General features: G+C 50.5%; 1 protein-coding gene and 1 long non-coding RNA gene across 3 annotated transcripts in view; one reads left to right on the top strand and one right to left on the bottom strand.

The window, feature by feature from the left end:
- Nucleotides 1-7,066, top strand: part of Adra1a (adrenoceptor alpha 1A) — a 67,473-nt gene extending 60,407 nt beyond the window's left edge. The window contains exons 2-3 of one of the 2 annotated variants that reach the window (XM_048330822.1): nucleotides 232-614; nucleotides 5,124-7,066. In XM_048330822.1, the coding sequence (XP_048186779.1) occupies nucleotides 232-614; nucleotides 5,124-5,132 (392 nt within the window). In that variant the 3' untranslated portion in view covers nucleotides 5,133-7,066. Of the gene's footprint in view, nucleotides 1-231; nucleotides 1,077-5,123 lie in introns of those variants that run through there. The other variant, XM_048330821.1, reaches the window with a different exon arrangement.
- LOC125339612 lies at nucleotides 3,844-18,266 on the bottom strand. Its single transcript, XR_007208568.1, has 3 exons — nucleotides 18,255-18,266; nucleotides 11,809-11,811; nucleotides 3,844-4,478 (listed from the first exon to the last, which is right to left on the bottom strand). It is a non-coding gene; the product is annotated as an uncharacterized LOC125339612 (long non-coding RNA).
- Nucleotides 18,267-22,269: the final 4,003 nt, after the last annotated feature.

A 22,269-nucleotide genomic window follows, 5' to 3' on the forward strand; every position in this document is an offset into this window, starting at 1 on the left:
AGAAATCAAGTGATGTTGCGTTGCTGAGCGGGAGCTAGCCCGAGGCCGCCATTGATGGCCGAGGTGGATGAGGGACACAAACCAAGTAAGAATTGTCGGGCCAGCAAACGCTAGAGGTCCAGATGCACCTGCAATCATTTGGAGGTTTTTAAAGATGTTTATGCTTGTTTTCCTCCCCGGTGGACCTACTGGCTTGCAGATAAACATGCTCAATTCTGTGTTTTCTTTCAGGGTCTTTCTTCCCTGAGTTCAAGCCCTCAGAAACAGTCTTTAAAATCGTATTTTGGCTCGGATACCTAAACAGCTGTATCAACCCCATCATCTACCCGTGCTCCAGTCAAGAATTCAAAAAGGCCTTCCAGAACGTCTTAAGAATCCAGTGTCTGCGTAGAAGGCAGTCTTCCAAGCACACGCTGGGCTACACCCTGCACGCCCCCAGCCATGCCCCGGAAGGGCAGCCCAAGGACATGGTTCGCATCCCCGTGGGATCCGGAGAGACCTTCTATAAGATCTCCAAGACCGACGGGGTCTGCGAATGGAAGTTCTCTTCCCTGCCCCATGGATCTGCTAGGATTACAGTGCCCAAGGACCAATCTGCCTGTACCACAGCCCGGGTGAGAAGTAAAAGCTTTCTGCAGGTCTGCTGCTGTGTGGGGCCCTCGACCCCCAGCCTTGGCGAACACCACCAAGTTCCCACCATTAAGATTCACACCATCTCCCTCAGTGAAAACGGGGAGGAAGTCTAGAGGATGGGATAGGTCAGAGGGAAGAAGGATGTCAGGTTACCACGTGCACACACACACACACACACACACACACACACACACACACACACACACTCTTCCTACTTGGAATACCAGGTCAACCTTCCTGGTAGGAGGCCCATCACACTGTGTGTGGGGATGGAGAGCGGCTGCACCGGGCCAGGTAGACGTGGGACCTGAGGAAGGGGCGGGATGTTTCCCAACCATCACAGTGACTGTAGACAGCATGTCCCTGCAGCTGAACCCCGCCCCCGCCCCCACCCCGGCCATCCTTCTAAGCCTGCCTTCCACGACAGACCCTTTCCATGGAAAGTACCACGGGAAACAGAATTCCATACACAACCCAAAAGACGATCACTCTAGGCCCATGGTTTCCTCGTGACTCTTTTGAGCACACATTCTAAGTTTGGAGCTCCTTCTCGATGGGAGTGAGGGGATTTTCCTTTCAAGGTAGCCCCGCCGGCAGCCACACGTGACACGGGTGAAGAGAGGATCTAGCAAGAAGAGCTGTAAAACGGTGCCAGGGATGCTGACACACCGCTGTAGGAATGAGCTTTCACACGCCACCATTTCCCATAGGCCCAGTGGCTCTGTACGGGCGACACTGGACCGGGAGACTTACCTCTGGTTCCTGGGGCTGACGGCTGGTCCATGTCCCCTAAGCTAAGAGTAAAGGACACTGGTCTCAGAGTGAGACCATGGAACCTTCTGGAGCTTGTGGGCCTGAACATCATGAACCAAAAAAAAAAAAAAAAAAAAAAAACAAGATGGCAGAGTGAGGCTTGCTTTTTTACAAAGTAATGACTGAGCAGTTCTGAATTGAGAAGGAAAGCTTCTTCTAGCTTGTATTTCGTGATCAAGAGGTTGGGTGGGCGCTAAGACGGAGGCTTTTTACCTCATCACCTTTTGGCGACGTGGCCAAGAATGGCCTTTCTTAAACTGCTTACCCTCTTCTAGAACTCTATTGTGGAATCCAGAGCATTTCTAGTATTTTGAAATGCAGACTGCTGGCTGGCACTTCTTTTCGAGTATGGCGGGCCCCGGGATGAGTTTGTGCTGGTGTTTGGCGTTGCATGCACACGGATTGATCACCAAAGAGCTGCCTAAAGTAGGGGTTCACAACATGTTTGACAGAACCCCCATTTTTTTCTGATGGGACATCCCACCCCACTTTCTCCAGAACTTGAGGACTGTGTTTCTTTATGATTTATATATACCAAATTTTGACAGACCTTATTAACTCAGATTGTTACTGACGATAAGGATGTCTAAAAATTTCAAATATGCCTGTCACTCCACAATAAGAATTTAAAATAGAGGTTATGTTTTTTTATGTAATTTCTGACAAGAATCACTGTTCCAAAACTGACCATTTCTGTGTCCAACTTCCTCAATTTACATATCTTCCTCCAAGACTTTCAAAGCAAGTTAGAATAATGACGTGACCTTCCAAGTGAAGGTCCTGACTCACAAACTTGCTTTCCTTCCCTGCCACACAGTATTCCTTCTCTTAAATTTTTCTAGAAGACAAACCCTTTCCTACGTTGCAGTGGAATATGAGTTTGCCTGTATATTTGGATTCTGCGGTAGGCTGTGTTTGGATTGTGAATATGGCTGCTTTCTTAGCCATTGTTCTGGACAATGTCTTCGTATTGGTAGGATAGATAGGTCCTTGGCTTTGAGTGCAGAACTTGGATTTTGGCACTGAGAAGCTGGCTGAACTTTAGACACTGTTGGACTCTCTGCATGTCCCAAAACAGCTCTACCAGGTATGGGTACAGACAGGCATCTGGGGGAAAAGTGAATATGGCCAAGATGGCGGACATGACTGCACTCCCAGTTACCCAGGGGGCAAGGGAGGGGAATTGTAGACCAAAACTTTTGTGGGCAAGAGTTCAAAATCCTCTTTGAGAAAAAGAAAAGAGAAAAAGGCAAAAAGAGCAAAAGGACTGGGAGTGTGCTCAAGTAGTAGAGTGCTTGCCCAGCCCTGAGTTCAAATCCCTAGTGAGGGAGGGGTCGGAGGAGGAGAGGAAAGGAAAAGAAAAGAGTAGAATGGAAAAGGAAGGAAAGGGAAAAGAAGGAAATGCGCGCCTGGTTTGCCTGTTAGGAAGGATGAACTTCATGGTTGGCAACAGCTTCTTTTAGGAACTGAGTTTTAAAATCCGGCTCTCAACCCAGGCTTCCCTTGAAGGGACACCCCGCCACGGGCCCCGTGGTTACCCTTTGTCTTCAGCAGAGGAACACAGCAGGACCCCGGTGGTGTGTGGATCTTTAAACACCTTCGTGGATAAAATTTACACTTTACAAATGGAAAATGGTATCAGAAAGCGAGTGTGAATGCCACCTTCTAACCAAAATATAGAGCATCTTCTGGTCAGCCCACAAAAACATGACGATGGTATCCCTGTAAAGTTAGCCACAAGTCATTGTGTGACACACTCTGCTCTCGCACCCCTGCCCCAAGGGGGGCAAACTTGTACCCCTGCCTCACCCACCGGCACGCGATGGGGTAGAAACATGCCAATATTATAAGAGATGCATAATGTCACCTAAGACTTAGTAAAAAACAACAAAAAGCTGAGATGAACAGTATAAACATTGAGCTGCTTTTTACTCATCCACAAAAACTTCTACCTTTAGGCATGCCAAAAAAAACTCTCTAAAATTGTTACAGCTAAACAAGTGATTGTCATATTTATCCTCACACGTTTACAGCTTCTATTTGGAGTTTGAGGAATTTGCCCTGTGGAACCATAGTTAAAATGTCTCCTCTAATTGTGTGTGTGTGTGTGTGTGTGTGTGTGTGTGTGTGTGTGTGTGTATCAGCAGTTGCTTTGGGTTTGTCTGAACATCACGCAAATCCATGTGACATTATAGGATAGACAAGAATTGAGATTATTCTGTGCTTCTAACTGTGTGCATTAAAGGCTCTTCAGTCTCTTAAAGCTCAAAAACTTCCCCCAGACTATCGCAAGGGGGTACAAAGAAGCATTTCACCTATCGCTTTTCTTTCTTCCACCTCTCTCCTGTCTCACCCAAAACTACTGTGTGTCATCACTCTGAGCACCCCATACTCTTCAAGATACTCAGACTTCGGACTCCCTCCTCACTCACCTGCATCAGTCCATCCACGACAGATTATGGTACTGGAGTGCATAAATAGTCTCTGGACTTTTCTGTTAGGTCCTTGTAGATGTCAGGGCTGGTGGGTGCTAAACCGTTAGAAACACTTCTATTTCTGTTTCAGAAATGAGACAAGTGAAGGGCTTTCCCGAGGCCAGGGAGGAGCCATGACTGAAGCCATGCCTATCCCTAGCTCCTCAAGTGTATGTTTTCCCTGGCTCTCAAGTCTTCTCACCATGCATTAGAAGGACAGAGATTTCCTTACAACCGAGCTCGACGTAGATGCTACCAAATCTCCAACTCAGCCAGCCCCAGGAGCAGACAATCATTGGAAAGATTGGTGTTGCTACAATTGTACCTGTCAGACCGCACAACTGTTCCAGAGGTCCGGCAGGGGACTAAGGCCTTACAAGGAGGGCAAATTAGATGAGACTGGAGAATGCAGCCAAGGGTGCATGGGCCATGGACAGCAAACACGAAGGTGGGCAGGACACTGGCTGGGTGACGTGCTTAAGTTGCTGGCCGCCATTGGCCGTTGTTCATGTGAATCCTTAGAAAACACATCCATTCAAAACTAGACACGAATGGATACTCTTCGCTCACTCCTTCCCCAGCACTGCAACCCTTTGGTTGTTTTTGTCTTGGGACAGAAGGGAAGGGAGGATAGGCATTTCCCCAGGAGCTGCAGAGAATGTGTCAAGCACACGATTTTCCCGGACGGCGGCCTTTGAGAGAAGAGCGCAGAATGTTGATCTCCTGGTTGTCAGAGACCTGGGGAATCTTTGAAAACGATGAGCTGCTCCTTGCAGGCAGCACCCCCTTGCTTCTGGATTTCCTTTCCAAATAAAAGGTGCATGTTCCACTCAACTCGTCTGCTCACGCCTTGGCAGCGTGAACCATCAGGCAGTCCTTTTGGTCTCACCGTCATCAGGGTTACGGTCTGGAAGTGAGAACATTCTAGAACCTATTTGCTTAGGCTGGTGACTGTTCACTCTTTAACCACAGCTGACAGACCCCCCTCCATTGCTTCTGGGAGTAGTTCTGCTTAGGGCCTCTTGCCAAAAAGAAAGAAGGCAAATGATGCTGCCTCTTGCATGTGAGTATTTGTTGACTTGATAAAAGGGAGCGTGGTTCGTCCGCAAAGGGAAAGGGAAACTCTAAGGAAAAGTCGGGGTGACACTAAAGAAGGCAGAAGAGGCAATACTCACTGGTCACTGATCTCTTTTGCACTACTAGGACTTTTAGCCATGAAAGCACCTGTACGCAGCCCCAGCCGAGCCCAGCTGGAATACATTGCTCTGCTCCGTGTCCACACCTCTGCGGGGCCGCGTCCGCCATCTCCCAACGGCAACGGCAGCAACCGCCGCTGGCTCCCCAAGGTCCCCGCCAGCTGAACGGACCGAGAGGACAGAGAGGAAGGAACACGTTAGGATTTCCGCAGAGGACGCGGGACTCCTGTCAAGGTGACCACGAGCATGCGCCTTCAAGTTCCCAGACCCAAAGGCCACGTGGGTAGACTGAGACCCGGACCTGTCTTCTCTGTGCAGGAAAGTGTCCTCACTTCTTCACCACTGTGAGGTGGATTAGGGGTGCTCTTCCCCACCCCCACCCCCCGCCCCCAGGGCTGCGGGAGTGGCCTTAAGAGAGAAAACTTGGGGCTGGAGGCGTGGCTCAGGTGGTAGAACTCCAGCCAGTGAGTGAAAGGATCAGAGACTGAGTTCGAGTTCCAGACCAGAAAGAAAGAGAGAGAAAGAGAAAACTTACCAAAGATGTGGCTCAAAGCAGGGCAGCATAGTGATGCTGTGCTTCAAATAAGCCGGGAACTGTGCCCCAAAAAGCACAATAATGACTTGGCTTTTCGCGTGGCTCAGGAGTTAAGACATTACTCTCTCTTTCTCTTGTCACTCTCGCTCTCTCTCTCCATATCCTACGTACTCAGTGAGGCCGCACTGTAAGGTAGAAGTGATTATTGCTGAATTATGAAAAGGCAGATTTAATTAGCTTAAAAAAAAACTTCGAGCAAATTTATACTGCATTTGGAAAAAAATATATATGCTAATGGCCCTGACCTATTAAATAGACTGAATACAGGAGATGCATTCAAATGGGAGATGAAGCTAAATCAGAAATCCCTACCTGAGTTTAACGTTCCCATCTACTCTCAAAATAATGTTTCCTATCTCAGGTCTTTCCTGCATAGTGTAAGGAGGACAGGGTTCTTACCTATTCTCAGCGTATGGAGAAATGGGAGGAGAGGGCTTGAGGATTTCTTCAAATACCCACTCTGCCTCTGGTTCCTTTTTCTGTGACACCTCGATGTCCCCCCAGTCCACTGGATTCCTTACCTCCTTGACTTCTATAGCTTGCTTTTTCATTTCCAGTCGGTAATTCCCATAATTCCAGCTTGATTTGCACCTTCTCTCCTGGTCTCTTGGCCAGCAGTTACGCAACACGGGACTGTTCTTGAGGTCAAGTGCACATTCTTCCTTAGCTAGCAGACAGACACTTGCCATCCTGGTTCTTTCTCCCTTGATAAGCCACCACGGAGCCAGGAAAATGGGGTGCTATGAGCAGGAAACTACTGATCTGCCCCAAAGGGTGACATGGGAAGCAAAAACCAGCTGTGACTGTCACCTCAAAAATCCTCAGAAACACAAAGGTCCCAAAGGAGAGTTGCAAGAATATTCCTTCAGGAATGTTCAAGCCTGTGGCCAGCAGCGAGCTACCTCCCCGTGCTGGCCTTGCACTTGGCACAAAACCCCAGGGAGGCACAGACAGTCCCCAGCTAATGAGCCGGGTGATCTCCAAGGCCATCTGTTCTGAAGTCAAGAATGCGCTTTTCCAAGAGGCATTCTTACACGTGGAGAGGGGAAGATGTTCCCAGATGAACTGAAAAAAAAATCTATTTAATGTACACCAGGAATTGGCAAACATTTTCTGTAAGCAGCTAGATAGAAAATCTCTTAGGTGTTGTGGGCAACACGGTCTCTGTCACATTCTTTGCTTTGTCTTTTGGGGGGGAAGAAGGGACAATCCTTGAAAAATACAAAAGCCTTCTTGGCTCAGGAAAGGGAGATGGAGCCAGGCACCGATGGCTGATATTTGTGATCCTTGGCTACCCAGAAGGCTGAGCTAGGAGGGTCGTGGTTTGAAGCCAAGCCCAAGCAGCCAAATCAATGAGACTCCTATCTCCAATTAACCAGCACAAAGTTGCAAGTGGCTCAAGTGGTAAAACACCACCAGCCTTAAGCAAGAAAACTGAGGAACGGTGCCCGTGCCTTGAGTTCAAGTCCCATTAGCCGCATTACATCTAGCCAGTGGGCCCCAATTTGCCAATCATGCCTTGAACTATCCCCAGTTCACCAGATAGTCCAAACAATGCTAAGCAGTGGTATTCTGGCATTCAACACACAGGCATCATTAATAAATGTGTCGTTGGCCCATCTCCTCCAGGCTAAACTAATGTTCTCGTTAGCAAATGCAGGCGTTGTTACAAATCCCTGTGAGTGTCTGGGCAGCTGTCAGCAGCTAGAGGGGAGCCAGCCCAGCCCCCCTCCCCCAGCCTGCATTCTGTGGGTGGCACAGGCAGGTCAACAGAAGCCCCGGTAAAATCCATGTGTCCTAAGCTCTTTACCCTATGGGCAGTTTGCCCAACTCAAAGAAGTCAGATGCCACTGACCAAGGCTACCCTGAAATTCCTCCCAGACTCTCAGAATGTGAAGGAAGCTCCTCAAACCCCTTTGGCTCCACACTTGGCTCTTTGAAGACACCATGCCGGTATCTGAGAGGCTGCCTAGAGCTCATTAAGATCCATCACAAACAGGGTGCCCATGGTTCACGCCTTTGTAATCCTAGCTACCAGGGAGGCTCAGATCTGAGGACTGGTGTTCAAAGCTAAACTGGGCATGAAAGTCTGTGAGATTCTTATCTCTGCTAAACAACCACAAAAAAAAAAGCTCAAAATAGAGCTGTGGCTTAAGTGATAGAGCTCTAGCCTTGAGCAACAGAAGCTCAGGGACAGTGCTCAGGCCCTAAGTTCAAGCCCCAGGACACACACACACAGAAAAAGATCTGTCACAAAGTACAAAGAGAGTGCATGCTCTAAAAGACAAGTAGGGTTGTCTCTCCTCTCCTTTCTCCTTCTCTGCTTCTTCTGCCTTTTCCTGCAGTCTGGATTCAGCTGACTAGAGTTGGTGGTGTGGCTATAGAGAGAACACACCCATTTCACCCCTGGATCCTACCGAGAAGCCACGAGCATTTGTTCTCATTAGGACAACTCGGGCATGTGCGGCTCCTGCTCTCTCTCTCTCTGCTCAGGGAATGGTGCTGCTACAGTCCCCCCCCACCCCCACCCCACCCCCGCCCCCTGCCTGGAGCCTCTCGGGTTGGAAGTGTTTCTGGTCCCGCAGTGGTAGTCGCAGTAGCCACCTGGCTGAGAGTGGCACAATCCGTCAGCATCATCGACCCATCTAGAACTTAGGCAGAGACAATCGCACGCCCAAGTAGGAGTCTGCACGGGGTGCAGCGGAGCCAAGTCCAAGGCCACCGCAAGGCAGGCTGGAGAGCGTGGTCCTGGTGTACTTGGGTCCTCCGCTGACGCTGTGTCTCGCTTCCTCGCTCTGGTCTGCAAGCCTTTCACCAGATCTTGTCTCTCCTGAAAAGGGTTCAGCTAATGGAAGCCTCAAGGGTGGGGAGGCCTGAGGCTCGAGAGACAAGGCAGCCAGGAACACGGACGCTGAATGGTGTGGCGGGGGGGGGGGGGGCTGCATGCCCGTCCACCTTCCATCTACACACAAGGACGCCCCAACTCGGACAAGGAGGAAGGCGGGGGTCAAAGCGCGCGCTTTCTTCATCCGATGCGAAGGGAATGGCCGTCGTCGTCGGGGGCGGTGCAAGCGGCCTCTCCCCGACGGGGCCCATTGCCCTTCTGCAGACCACACCTTCAGCCCCCCGAGTGCAGCCACAAGGTCTAAGTCAGAAAAAACAAAAACTACCTTTCCACAGCACCTGCGGCAGGCCAAGCCCGCGTCCACACACCGGCGGGGACGCACGGATGAGGTTCCCCGTCGTGCTGTAAAAGGAAGGTTCTAGAGAACCCCTGCAGAGGTGCAGGCACGAGAAAGGAGAGGGAATAAGATCTGGAGGGAGTGCGGGGAAATGAGAAGACAGGAAAGCTGAGCACATCCATTCCTCCTCCTGGGGTTCACTCACACACACACACACACACACACACACACACACGTGAGCCTGACTCCGCTTGCTGAGCCTCGTCTTCCCAGCAGTTTAGGGGCCCCTCGTGAGCTGTGAACATCTGCACCGGGCACCCTCTCCTGGGCTTCCTTGCTCCTGCCAGCCGCTCTGGACATGGCCTCGAAGGCGACGCCAAGCACTGAAGAGAGAGAGCAAGCCCTTCTTTCCCTCCTTCCCTCCTTCCCTCCTTACTCTACTTCAGCTTGACCTGTCTGCAAAAGTCGTGTGGCCCTTGTTTCTGTTTAATTAGAAACTGTCACAAAACAAGAGTCCTGCCATACTGTGGGGGGGGGGGGGGGGGTGGAGGGCAGGGGTGGTTCCTAAACTGAGATTGCTGCATGCCACACTGTAACTCTGTTCCCCGCCTCTACTATCCGAACCACTTTGAAGAACCCCACAAAGCTCAGGGTAGTGACACAGCCCAGAACGCGAGTGAGCGGGGCTGGCGTGGGTAATCTTGCTCACATTGGCTATGCACTTGGCAGTAGGAAGCAACTTATGCTATCACGGTTATCCTGTGAAAAGTGAAGAAAAAACAAAAACCAAACCTCAGTCATTATAGAAAAGGTTATGAGAAAAGTCTCTTTTTGACCGCTGGAAGGAGAGACAGGATTTGACACAATGTCTGGGTTTAAAAATCTCCTTGCAGGAAACGGGGCTGCCCACTGCCTGGCAACTCTCAGAAGTAAATATTTACACGATGGGACAACAAGCCCCAATCGGGGCAGAGGCGCTTGTGATTTCCCTGGGAATTCGGTCCCTGCTGGGGGGGGGGGGGGGGGACCCTCCAGTTCTCATGTCAGGCGTTTTGGTACGCCCTGGAGAGGAGGGCCAAGGCTCCGGCCAGGTGTGCTGGGCAAGGCCAGTGCCCGGCGCTCTCGGGGGGCCTGGCCAGCCCCGGGCTGTTGGGCAGGACCGTGGCACCGTCTCCCTGCTCGTGCCCTTTCCTGACTTTCGTGGTCTACAGGAAGGGGGGAAACTCGCTTTCTGAGCTGAGGATCTTGGCCCCACGGTGCTTTGGGTAAACACAGCCCACGGCTATTTTGGTCTTCTGTGTTTTCAGAAGCAGCTGCTAAGTTCTGGGGAGAAGTGAAGGGATTGGTGTTGGCTCGAACCAAGGGGAAGGGTTTCCAGTTCTCTCCGAGAAAGCCAGCAAGAGGCATCCGGCCTGGGAAATGGGGCCGGAGTGGCTGAAAAGCCCTTACTAGCAAATCAGAACTTGGAAAATTGGATGCATTGGGTTTGGAGCAAGAATTCTTCTTCTAGGGAGGAGGGGGAGGGGAACAAGTTGATCACACTGACACATAGTAGCTAATGAATTAAAAGCTTGTTTTCATTCATTAAAGGTCGACTTACCCCATTCTCTAAGGGGTAATACACTGGTCACAGGATAGCAAACCTCTGTTCACTGCGGCTGCCCATACTGCTGCCTTATGCACACCTCAGGCGTCACTAAGCCTGGCCTGACATGTGAATTTCCTTTCTGTCCCGCATTTGTCCGAGTAAGGCACAACTATGTTCCATCACTGTTGTCACACTCAAAAAACAGCTCGCAAGTTCTAAAGCCAGCTTAGTACCCCTCCTCCTGCTGTGCTCTTCAAAGTTAAACCTGTGGCTCAGGCCTGTAGTCCTAGCTCCTGAGAAGGCTAAGAGCCAGAGGATGGAGGTTCAAAGCCAGCCTAGGCAGAAAAGTCCCTGAGACTCATCTCCAAAACAGCCAGCAAAATGCCAGGCTGGAGGCATGGTTCAGCAGCACAGCACCTGCCTAGCAAGTGCAACTCGGGCAGGCACCAGGGCTGACCCCCTCCACAGCCCGCCCGGCACAGGAAAATCAGCCTGCTGGACACATGGGCCAGTCGGCTCTGCAGATCTGGTTCCCTACGACCCGTAGGTACGCCGCACCTGCTTCACGCCTCACTCTTTTAAGCCAAGGAAGAGCTCAGGGCCAAGACACGGTGTGCGCAGGGATTTTCCTGATACCAATTCGGACAGGGCTGAAAAATCGAAAGGATTTGGTCTTACAGTGATCTCTGTTTCCAAGGCCTTCCCGCGGCCTTCCCAGGAGATGGCTAAACGGGAGGGAAGAAACAGAAGACTGTTGCTTCCTCCAACACCAAGTGGCTCGTCCGAAAGCACTGTGAAACGCCTTGGCTGTCTTCACAGGAAAATTGTACACAGGGCAATCCATCAATCCCATGTTGTGTAAAGACGGGGATCTCTCCGTGGTGAGAGGTAACATTGTGCAATGGGTTTTAAAAGCTAGAGTTTCGTCTCGCAAAAGAAAAAAGGTTGTAGAAAATACTGGCACCCCTCTGAGCCCCCGTGGACGCCATTCAGACGGCGGTGGGATGGCGTCAGAGGACGCAGCCCGGGAGTGCACTGCACACCAAACACGGCACACGCGGTGGGGGGAAACATCCCCAAAGCGGGGGGCCTGGAGTCCCACTTTTTCATCAGCCAGCACGTCGGGAGGACTTACCTGACTTTCTGGAGCTAAGAAAAACCCAACTTGGAGCTTCACCTTCCCCGTGACGTGGAAAGCTGTCCTCTGTAACTAAGGCGGGCGTGATTGCCTCCTGCACCTGGTGACGTTTCCTGGCTCGCCGGGGCTTTTCCGGGTGTGACCCCCTTAGATCGCGTCACAAGAGAAACACGGCGTTTCCACCATGACTGGCTCTGACCGCTGTGGTTTGCTCACAACCTCGGCGATTGCCGGATGCCATCGGAACCCGGCGAGGTGCACCTGCTAGCCACCCCCACCCGCTCCGGGTTTGCTAGCTGGTCCTTGGCTGGATGCTCTCATGGCCTGTGGGAATCCTACACAGAGCTTGGTCTGTGCTTCACGAAGGAGGCCCCCCGCTGCATCAGATTACTATGCTCCTGTGTGTGAATTGTTCTACTTGAATTACCTGCACCATTGTGTATAATGCATAGAAATGGCACCCAGGCTGTCTACAATGGCTTCGAAGCATTTAACTCCTTTGAAACGAACTCCGTATCCTTCAGATGTGCTGTTTGTTCCTGAATTTTCTACACACTATTTTTACAGGTCCATTTGTTTATGATGTGACGTGATGAACTATCATGTTAGTTTCATGTTCTTTTTTTTCTTTGTTTTGAAGAGGATGAATGTACATATTACTAAGCAAATGAATAAATTATTGAGATGAGATACTTTATGGATCATGCCCACTGATACAAATGAATTTACTTGTTTAATAAAGTGTTTAAATGACAAGAACTTATATGGTGGTTATACATATGGATGCCATATATTTAAGTGTTAGATATTGATGTATGTTCTCCAATAAAATATTTTAAACCTCTCTCATTAAATGTATAATGCTCTGTCCTTCATCATGATGTCTGCAGAGAGATAAGATAATCGACAGAAGTGTATCCAGCCAGCTAAACAGGAAAGAATAAACATTTATATTCCATATTGTATAAATATAATATAAAGGCTACCTCTTTATCTTTCAGTTTTAACCAAAGTATTTCATGATGGAACCAGTTGTTCCATGCAAAAAAAAAAAAAAAAAAAAAAAAGCTGGGGGCTGCCAATATGGCCTAGTGGCAAGAGAGCTTGCCTCGTATATATTAAGCCCTGGGTTCGATTCCCCAGCACCACATATACAGAAAATGGCCAGAAGTGGTGCTGTGGCTCAAGTGGCAGAGTGTTAGCCTTGAGCAAAAAGAAGCCAGGGACAGTGCTCAGGCCCTGAGTTCAAGGCCCAGGACTGGCAAAAGAAAAAGAAAAAAGCTTCTCTCTTAATGCCAAATAATCCTGTCAACCAATTATTCATTGCAAGGCTGTTTGCAAATGCAAGAAACACCTGGCAGAATCCACACTTGCTCTCGCATCCTGACCCAAACTCTGCCCTCAAGCATGCCACAGAACAGGGAAAACCCAGGGAGCACTCAGAGGCTCAAAGAAGGTTCTGGATATGCACTCAGGCCTCCTGAGTGCTACTGAGACCAGCAGTTAAAATGGGGTCCATGGCTGCTGGAGATACGCACAAGACCAGTCCCATGGATCTACCCCAGCCCGAGAAACACCCCAAACCCTCCTCACAATTACCCGCCTCCAGACCATCAAAAAAAAGTCCTGATAACTGTCTTTCAGGCTCAGTGGAGGCCCCATCCCAAATGCACCTGTGTCTCATTTGCCTGTGCTTTAGGGAACTTTTGGGAACCAGCTCCTAATTAAGGCAGAAAACAAAAGTGTGGAATGAAGGCTGAGCGTAATCCCAGGTAGGATGCACACGTGTGTGGAAATGGTGGCATTCAAGCCTACAGTGGCTCACGCTGGCGAGCCCAGCTATTTGGGAGCTGGGGCTGGGAGACTAGCCAGCCCGGACCTCATGTCAGACAATAAGCAATGCAGGAGGTGAGCACCTGTGATCTCAGCTACGCGTGAGGCCTTACATTGGGCACTGCTTGAAGCCAGCTTCAGGCCAAAATGTAAGACTCTACTGGAAAAGAACCCAAAGCAAGAAAGGCTGAAGAGGTAGCTCAGGGCGTACCGGCCTCTCCTGTGTCCCCTGATTATCTATATTTTGTACATATCAGGCATCCTCTCACCTGCTAATGGACGTACTGAAATATAAAAGGACTTCTCCCCACCACCCCCAAACTTGCATCCTCTAGACATCTTCCAGAAACATCCCTCACACATAAAGCAGATCTGTGGCTCTTCTAAGTATCTTTATAAAGATGGAAGGAGACAGGTGTCTGATGGGCTATCTTAGGTGGGTTTTTGTAAGCCATTGGCTGAGTGGTGTGTCCCTGGTTACTGTGGACGCCTGCATTTCTGCCTTCACAAACAAACCACACAAGTAAAGCTGAGTGCAGCCTCCTTCTCTTTGGAAAGTTACAGTTTGGTAGTGTATGCCCTACAAGACGGCTTTGATGGCTTAGAGTTTCGAGCCGTTCTCAGGGTCAAAAACCCACTTTGACAAGGTTGTTGCCACCCAAAATAGTTTTGGAACTTCTCTGAGGTTACCGTCCAAGGCAATTTCTATGCGGTACCTTCCCCCACACGTCTCTTATTTTCTTATGACCACACATAGTCTTGTCCTTGACCATGAAGCTCTTCCTCACCCGTGGAGGGGGAGCTGAGGGGCGGCGTCAGCGGTCCCCGATGCCATGGGCTCCCGTTGCTATGGCGGCGGCTGCATCCTTCCATGGTCGCACTGGCCCAATGGGTCAGCGCGGTCAAACCACTATAAAAAGCCATTCCTTATAAACTCAGTGGAAAAAATTAGGTCAACCATTTTTCAACTTTTTTTTTAACGGTGGAGTTCTCTTATTAGATAAAAATCTTAACTCAGAAGGGGAGGCACAGAAATAGAGGGACAAAAAGTGAACAAATGCAGCCAGTGGGCCTCACTGGACACTGTGTTGAAAATGAACTCTACAACTTGTGGGTGGGGGCAGGAGGGAAAAACTGAGAGAGAGCGAGAGAAGGTGTAACATTACCCAAAAAGAAATGCACTCTTTACCTGACTGATGTAGCCCCTCTGTAACAACAATAACCTTTGTAATAACAATACAATTTTTTTAATCTTGCTCAGAAACTCAATATGAAAAACAGTTGTGTGGTGGTCATGGGGATTGAACTCAGGACCTCACTTGAGGCTTGATAGGCAGTCAGTCTAGTACTTGAGCCATGCCACCAACCCTATTTCGTTCTGGTTATTTAACATATATGTTAAGCAAATATTCGTAAAAATCACAACCAAAGTAAGGTAATAGGGTAAACTAAGGCAGCCCAGGAAGTTGGGCAGAAGAAAGAAGCAGAACCCAGAAATGGACTGAGCAACCCACCATCCACCATCCACCTTCTCTCAGCACATTCTGAGTCAGTTAATGAGCGAAGTTGGACAGCACGTATTTACAGCTTTCTGGGCCAAGTATCCCCCTCTGTGTTGTAGGTATGCTCAGTCACCCAGTGCTCCCGTGGAAGGAGGCAGATTCCACCACCTCCACTCTTGTATAGAGGAGAAACTGAGGCTTCCACCCAGCTTAGTAGGTAGTGGTGGCAGCTTGCAGCCTGGACAAATGAGCTGGACAAATGACCTGGGGCTTCGTTCTAAGAGGTGCAGTTCCAGGGTGTGGGGAGAAGGGACCAGGGTTTCCATCAAGAACATCATCAAGCCAGGAGCAGCGAGGGAGGGCAGTGCAGAGGAGTCTGGGAGCTGAGCCCGCCCCGTTCAGCAGTCAGGTGAAGCTTATTCCCGGCACATGGTCTGAACCAGCCTGGGACGAGGGCTCCACCTGCTGCCAAAGGAGAAGTCAGGGCCAGGTCACCTCACAGGAAGCACTTGACACACGCCGCGGGTGTCATCAGCTTCCGAAGACGAAGACAGAACACCCGGGAGAGTCAGCTTGCAAGGAAGAATGGTTTGTTGGGGCTCACGTGGCAGAGAGGACCTTTTCAACTCGTGATGGTGAGGAATAGGAAGGGGCCTGCATCCAAAATCCAGTTCACATCTCCCCCACCCCCGCGTGGCCTCACTTCCTCCGTCTTCCCATATCTCTGAGATCCGGCCATCTATACCTCTGTGCCAGTGCCAGGGGGCCAAGCCCTTAGCATATGGGCCTCTGGAAGATTCTTCAGATCCAACTGCACCCGTCTCTAATGTTCTCTTCACAGCCAGCATTGCAAGTCCACAGCCTGTCCCTTTCACAGGAGAGGAAACTGAGACGTCGAGCCTCTGCGCATGCCTCCACGGTGCTAAGCACCATTCTCTTCTTCCTCAAGTAGCTCTAGTGCGTAGCCAAGAAGAAAGAGAAGCTTGTGCGTTGTAAAACATTCAAATGTTGCCCTGAGAGCAACAGATGTCTTTAAAGTCTCCACTGTATATAGTAAAAACTCTTCTTAAATGTCTAACCTGATTTCTTTCTCCAAACACAGAGTGGAGCCTAATCCCAGGCCTCAGGAGTGAGCTGATGGCTTCGGACTTCTTCCTATGCGGAAAGCTGACAAAAGGCCAATGCCAGCTACTTCTCGGTTCTCTTCGGACTCCGAGATGGAATTCTCTAGATAGCTTCCAGATCGACCTCTACCCAGGACTTGTGTCCACAACACTCTTGGTCATTACTGCAAGATGAGCCCACGCGTTAACACTCTTGCTCTGTGGTAGCTAGTGACTGGAGAATTCCTGATTCAAGAAGACCGCGAAGGATCATGTCCGCCATGATGAATATTTAATGAGAGAAGGAAGGGATAGTCTTCACGGGGCTCGCGGCTCTGTGGACAGTCAGAACTATGGAGTTGGGAGACAATTCACATCCTGACATCTCAGCTGTGAGGAGAAGTCACTAGAGCAAGACAGACAAGAACCCCACATCTCTGGTGCCTATGGGCTTCTTTGGATTAAAATGATCTAAAATGAAGGAATCACCTTGATGAACAAGCATCGGTTTCCCAGCTACTTAACCACTGACATCTGTCTAGACAGAATCCTCAGCTGGGACAAGAGGAGAGATGCCCCCCCACACACACACAGATTACATTCTACAGACGCCCAATCTCAGAGCCCCAGTGGCCCTGGATTGGTTTTAGAGCTTGTTCCAGCCCCTTCCTAACCCCTTCATGCAGGCTCAGGCAGTGGCAAAGCGGCCCTGCGGCTCAGGGAGTCCGCACGAGGCTACACAGAGCCGGAGGCAGGAGGAGGCAAGGATGCTACGAGCCAGGGGCCACCTGCCCAGCACAGGCCGGGCATCCAGAAGGTTTGCTCGTCCCGGTAAGAAGAAAAGCATACAGTTAGTTGATTCTCATTATTCACAGTACTTGTGTTCTCTGAAGTCACTGCACATTCTAACTAAGTGAACACTCAGCCATTGCTCCAGGAAAAATAAAGGGCCTCTGGTCAGAGATACTGTTAATTGGTGGATTTCAGTGTGCTTTGGTCTTTTAAATTATGAATATAAAGATGAGAGCAGGGGCGTTATCATTTCATACACCTGGCAATGAGTACATTTCTTTTGGGACACTGTCACCCCTTGCTTTGTTTGATTAATAGCACAATACCATCGAGTGGTAAACGCGTGGTCCTGCAGGCTGAGAAGCCCGGGAGCCAGCCTTTGGTGAGGGCCTTCCTGGTACCCTGCCCCACGCCACCAGGAGAGAGGGGAGACAGGCAGACAGGGGGCGGAGCATCCTTTGTCAACCCACCTGCGCCCAAGCGGTGGAGCCCACTGGTGACAGACGGGTCCGGCCCTCCTGCCCTGGCCACGCCTTACAGGGCCTCCCTCATCGCCACAGTGCTGGGCTTGCACTGCGGCAGCCAGAGCCGCGCGTGTGCCTTTCTGCTTCCAGAAAGCTTATTTGCCATGCGTGGCTGGGCGCTCGCATTGAACTCGGGTGCAGTGCCATCGCTCTGAGTGAGAGGACTCGGGCTCTCGTGGAGGACCGCGACAGGCCTCTGGCACCCAGGATCTGTCCACAGCTCTGCCCGTGAGCACCCTAGCGAGCCGCAAAAGCCCCCACAAATGCAAAAACATGGTGATCAATAGCCAGACCACACACTGGGGAGCACGTGCCTGTCCATCTCGCCCCCCCCCCACCTTCCAACTGCATTTTTATCACTTTTTAGGTAGCCATGAGATATAGTTCATGCTTTCCTCCCATCTGGGGTCTGCTTTAATGCATGATGTGAGCATAAACCTCTAGGTTTGGGTATTTGTCGTTTTTGCAAATAGCTCATTGTTCTCGCAAAATCAAGTAGCTGGCTTTCCATCCTGGTCCTGGCTGCTCTAATTCCACTTGGAATAAACTTTTACCGATGTGCTTTCCATTATCCCCAGAGACCTTTGAATTAAATGCACCCCAATGTCACAGTCAACGCCAAGTCAAGAAGTCACTTCTCTTATTTTCCATTTCCAATTATATTCCATTCTCCCCTCCATCCCAACACAGCAGAGAAATTAATTGAATGTGCTCCAAAGAGGCAGCAGCTCATCATCATGGGAAGTTTCTCATTTGCGACCTTCTGTGCACTCGATGGCCTCTTCTCCTGGAGAAACCACGGCGCCCCTCACCAAGTCTCCCAGCATCCCCTAAGACGGGCCATGCGGATGGCGCTGAAGAGCTCCCGGGCGTGGCTCGACCATTGCTCAACCCTGTAATGACTGTGCAAGGACTGCGTCTCGGGGCTCCTGCCTTGAGGTATGCCCGAGGACTGTACCCCCAAAGTGGACTTGGCCAGCCCTCGACGCCCCTCATGACACTTTCCAAACTCAGGTTCTGGGGCTCCCCATTCTACTGCAGAAGCAGATGCGACCCCCATGGCAACTTCTGAAGCAAGCATACACGACCCATGTGACAGGCGACCCGGCCCCAAGGGCGTGCAGGGGGTCCGATGGGAAGCTCCCCTGGAGTGTGCGCTGTCATTCTACTCCTCTCTCTGAGGAGATGACAAACCCCAAGCTCTCGAGACTATCGCTCTGTTGTCTCGGGGGCTACCCACCCGTGCCTGAGAGCATTGCTCGGGTCTGCCCTCCCCAGAACACCGTACCTTCTGACACTAAGTCCTTTTAATTTTCTTGCCACACTAGTACTGGTTGAATCTGTCTCCTTCTTTCCTTCCTTCCTTTCTTTGACACTGGAATTCGAACTCAGGACCTCGCTCTTGCTAATCACGCACTCTACCGCTTGAACCACATCCTGAGTTGCCCCAACCCTTTGATTCTTTCGTTCTTTTCCAGATACTGTCTCCAGGGTTTGCTGGAGGATGGCCTGTACCTGTTGCTTCCTAATAGGTGGAATTGTAGGTAAGAGCCACCATGCCTAGCCCAAATCTAGTTCTTCTGGAGTACCACGGGTCAAACGGATTCAGAAGCACGATAAAAGGAATAAAGAGACCAGGGTAATAAATGCTAAACCATCTCTGACCTTGAAAGGCAAACCTGAAGGGTTCTCTCCTTGAGCCCAATCCACGAGGGCCCTTGAATCGGAGCCAGCTGTGGCCTGCTGGGCTGGGGAAAGTGCCCACGGGTGAGCCGTTTCCCCCGGGCGGCTCCGCTCTGGCCCTGGAATTGATCCCTCCCTCCCGCAGATGCCCACTTTCCTCCAGCGGCGATCGCGTGAGGTGAGAGCGCCTCTCGGCTCTTGGGGGGTCCTGGGGGAGCTCCGCCACTCCTGCTGGGGTCCCTGGGCAGGAAGACACAGCTACGCCCAGCGACGGAGGTGATGGCGAGGGTTCCGGCGATTGAGTGCGTGAGAATCTGGAGGCCCCGCGGTCCTTTCTGTCCATAGCGGGCCCCGCCGTGCCTCCCGGCCATTTAAGGAAAAAGGAGGAATCCAAGCCTGTGACAGATAATCACTACTAACGAGAAACTGGCCCAACTCCCTCCCGGGTCTCCTGCCAAATCATTCATGCCCCTCTCTGCAGTGACTCTTCATCGTTCCCAGGATAAAAATCCAGATTATGAGCAAACCCCTGGTTGAATGGCCTCCTTTCCTCCCTTCTCCTCGAGCTCCCAGACCTCTGCCCTTCCACTCCAGGAACGGCTCTTCCTGCCTCTCTCTATCTGGAAGCTATTCCGCTCTCCCCACCTGCCCAGCCTCTTTCTACTCTCTCCTCAGCCCTTCCATCTGGTCCAGGACCCAAGGCCGGATGACATCCTCTCGGAACACTTCCTACAGCATCTTCTACTTCTTTGTAGCGCTTATTAAATTATAAGTAAATACGTTGTGATTGAAATTCCGGTTCTAGGACTCCCCACTGTACAGACACCAAACTCCATGGGTGCTCAGATCTCTGCTGTGCCTTGCCCCAGTATTTGTATAGAACATAGATATGTGTCCTTATGTACTTGGATTGTTTATCTACCTGGTACATGTAATATAGATTTAAATGTAATGTAGATCGTCGTTGGATGTATCGTTCAGGCCACAAGAGCAAGAAAAGATGTCTGACACAATTTTTCCCCAAATATTTTTTTGTCAGTCCTGAGGCTTGAACTGTGGGCCAAGGCATTGTCCCTGAGCTTCTTTGGCTCAAGCCTAGCCCTCTACCACTTGAGCCGCACACCACTTCTGGCTTTTTCTGTGTATGTGGTACTGAGGAATCAAACCCAGAGCTTCGTGCATGCAAGGCAAGCACTCTACCACTAAGCCAGATTCCCAGCCCTTCCCCAAATATTTTTGGTCCACGGTTGGTGGGATGTTCAAGGGCAGAGCCCACAAATGTTAAACACTGGTGGGATCCAGTGCTGATTTTGTCTGTGGCAATTCCTGGTGAGACACAATACCAGGCACAAAGCAAGAGCTTGAAAGTATCTACTGATGGGGCAAATAAGTTAGGTGGGGTCTTAGTCTTCATATTAACCAAAGAACTATTTCTCTGCCCACTGGGGCTTTACATTTTTCTATTCCTCCTGTGAATGTCCACCTCAGCCTTCCTAAGTGATTTAGTCACTCCCGCAAGCCCTTCCTAGCCAGCACCTACACAGACGCGCATCAGAGTCAGCCAAGCCGCAGCCCTTCAGAGCTCGCATTGTCATTCCGGAGCTGTGTTTTCTCCTCCAGTCCCATAAATCAATCTCTCCCTCTCTTCCCACAAGCCACCAGCTTTGACCTTTTGAAATGCGGCTGGTTTCCCTAGAAAGCTCTTTACTTTGAAAAGAAAACGGAAAGCAATTAAATCCTCCTTATAGCACACCACCTTTGCCTTTGCCAAGCTAATGCACCACACAATACATCTTCCTTGGTAAAGCCTGGAGAAACTAAAAACCCTCAAACCTCACCCCTACTGCACGCTCCCAGTGAGCACGTCCACCATGAACTCTGCAATCCTGCAGCTCCATGGTGACCCACAGGAGAGTGATGAAGACTTAGCTAAGGAGCTGGACGCAGACAAACGCGTTCACTCTGCGAGAAGCTTTACCAGCTGTGACCCTAGCCAGTCCCTCCATCTATCAAAGCTAGGTGTGGCTCCCTGGCCGCCCAGGGACCAGGCACGCCCCTCACAGGGACACTGGAGGACACGGGGAAATGAAACATCTGGAGTGGTTTCCAGCAATGCCAGCCCTGTAGAAGAGAGTTGCCGTGGGCCTCTTCCATCCGCTCATTGGCCCAGATTGCTCCCACGGTCAGATCTCGGGCCCCACTCCACGCAGGATCCTTCTTCATTCACCAGAGTCCTGCACTCCAAGGGGGAGGGAGGGAGCAAATTATGCCCATCTGTGGAGTGGGTCCTTAAGGATGCATTCAATCAAAGAAATAGTCTCGCTAAATGTAATCAAAGGCAATGTATCTGCAAGCAATTATGCATCGTGAGCCGTATCTTTTAAACTTCCTGTGAGGATTTGAACTTCACATTAAAAATCGGATTCTTCTTTTTTTTTTCTGTCAGTAGTGTTTGTCTTAGTTGGTTTTCCTTTACTATAACTGAGCACCTCAGACTGGGTAATTTATAAAGAACAAACGCTTTTTCGTCTCATGGTTTTGGAGGCTGGGCGGGTTGAGATTCAGGGGATGAGTTCAGGCAGGAGAGATGGCAGGGACACGGGGGACAGCGTCTGCTGGCTTTGGTAGCAGTCGTGCTGCTCTCCAGCTAGCCCACTCGAGCCCTCTGCAGGCCCCACCTGGCTGCTCCTCCCAACGTCCCACAAGGGGGAATTCAATTCCAGAAAGGGCTTTGGCAGGGTTTTCAGATCAAAGCAGTGTCCGTGCCGTGTAGACGGGCTGTGTGAGAAATCCACACGGGAGCACTGTGCACAGTGACTCACACCCTAGCCACAGAGATCGGGGAACACCACTTGCAGCCAGCCCTAGTACAGAGAACCCCCCATCTCAACTGGGCATAAAACGGTGTGTGCCTGTGGTCTCAGCTTTCGGTTGTGAAGACCGGGAAACACACTAGTCCAAGTTGGTTTTTTTTAACAAAACGCAAAAGGCTACATTAAAAAAGTCAAGAAACTGACAAAGGGAAACTGGATAGTCCCTGATAAAATGAAACCAGTCTGCTCCATTCTACCCCCTCCCCAGATCCTGGCACATACCTACAATCCTTGCCCTTCCCTGGCTTAGAGTTCCAGCACTGTCAGCTCCGCCTCGCAGGCCCATCCCCAATAATACGCCAACACATATCTGGGCACCTCGTGGTCCAGTCAAGTGATA

This window comes from Perognathus longimembris, chromosome 21 (assembly GCF_023159225.1).
Source record: "Perognathus longimembris pacificus isolate PPM17 chromosome 21, ASM2315922v1, whole genome shotgun sequence".
NCBI lineage: Eukaryota > Metazoa > Chordata > Mammalia > Rodentia > Heteromyidae > Perognathus > Perognathus longimembris.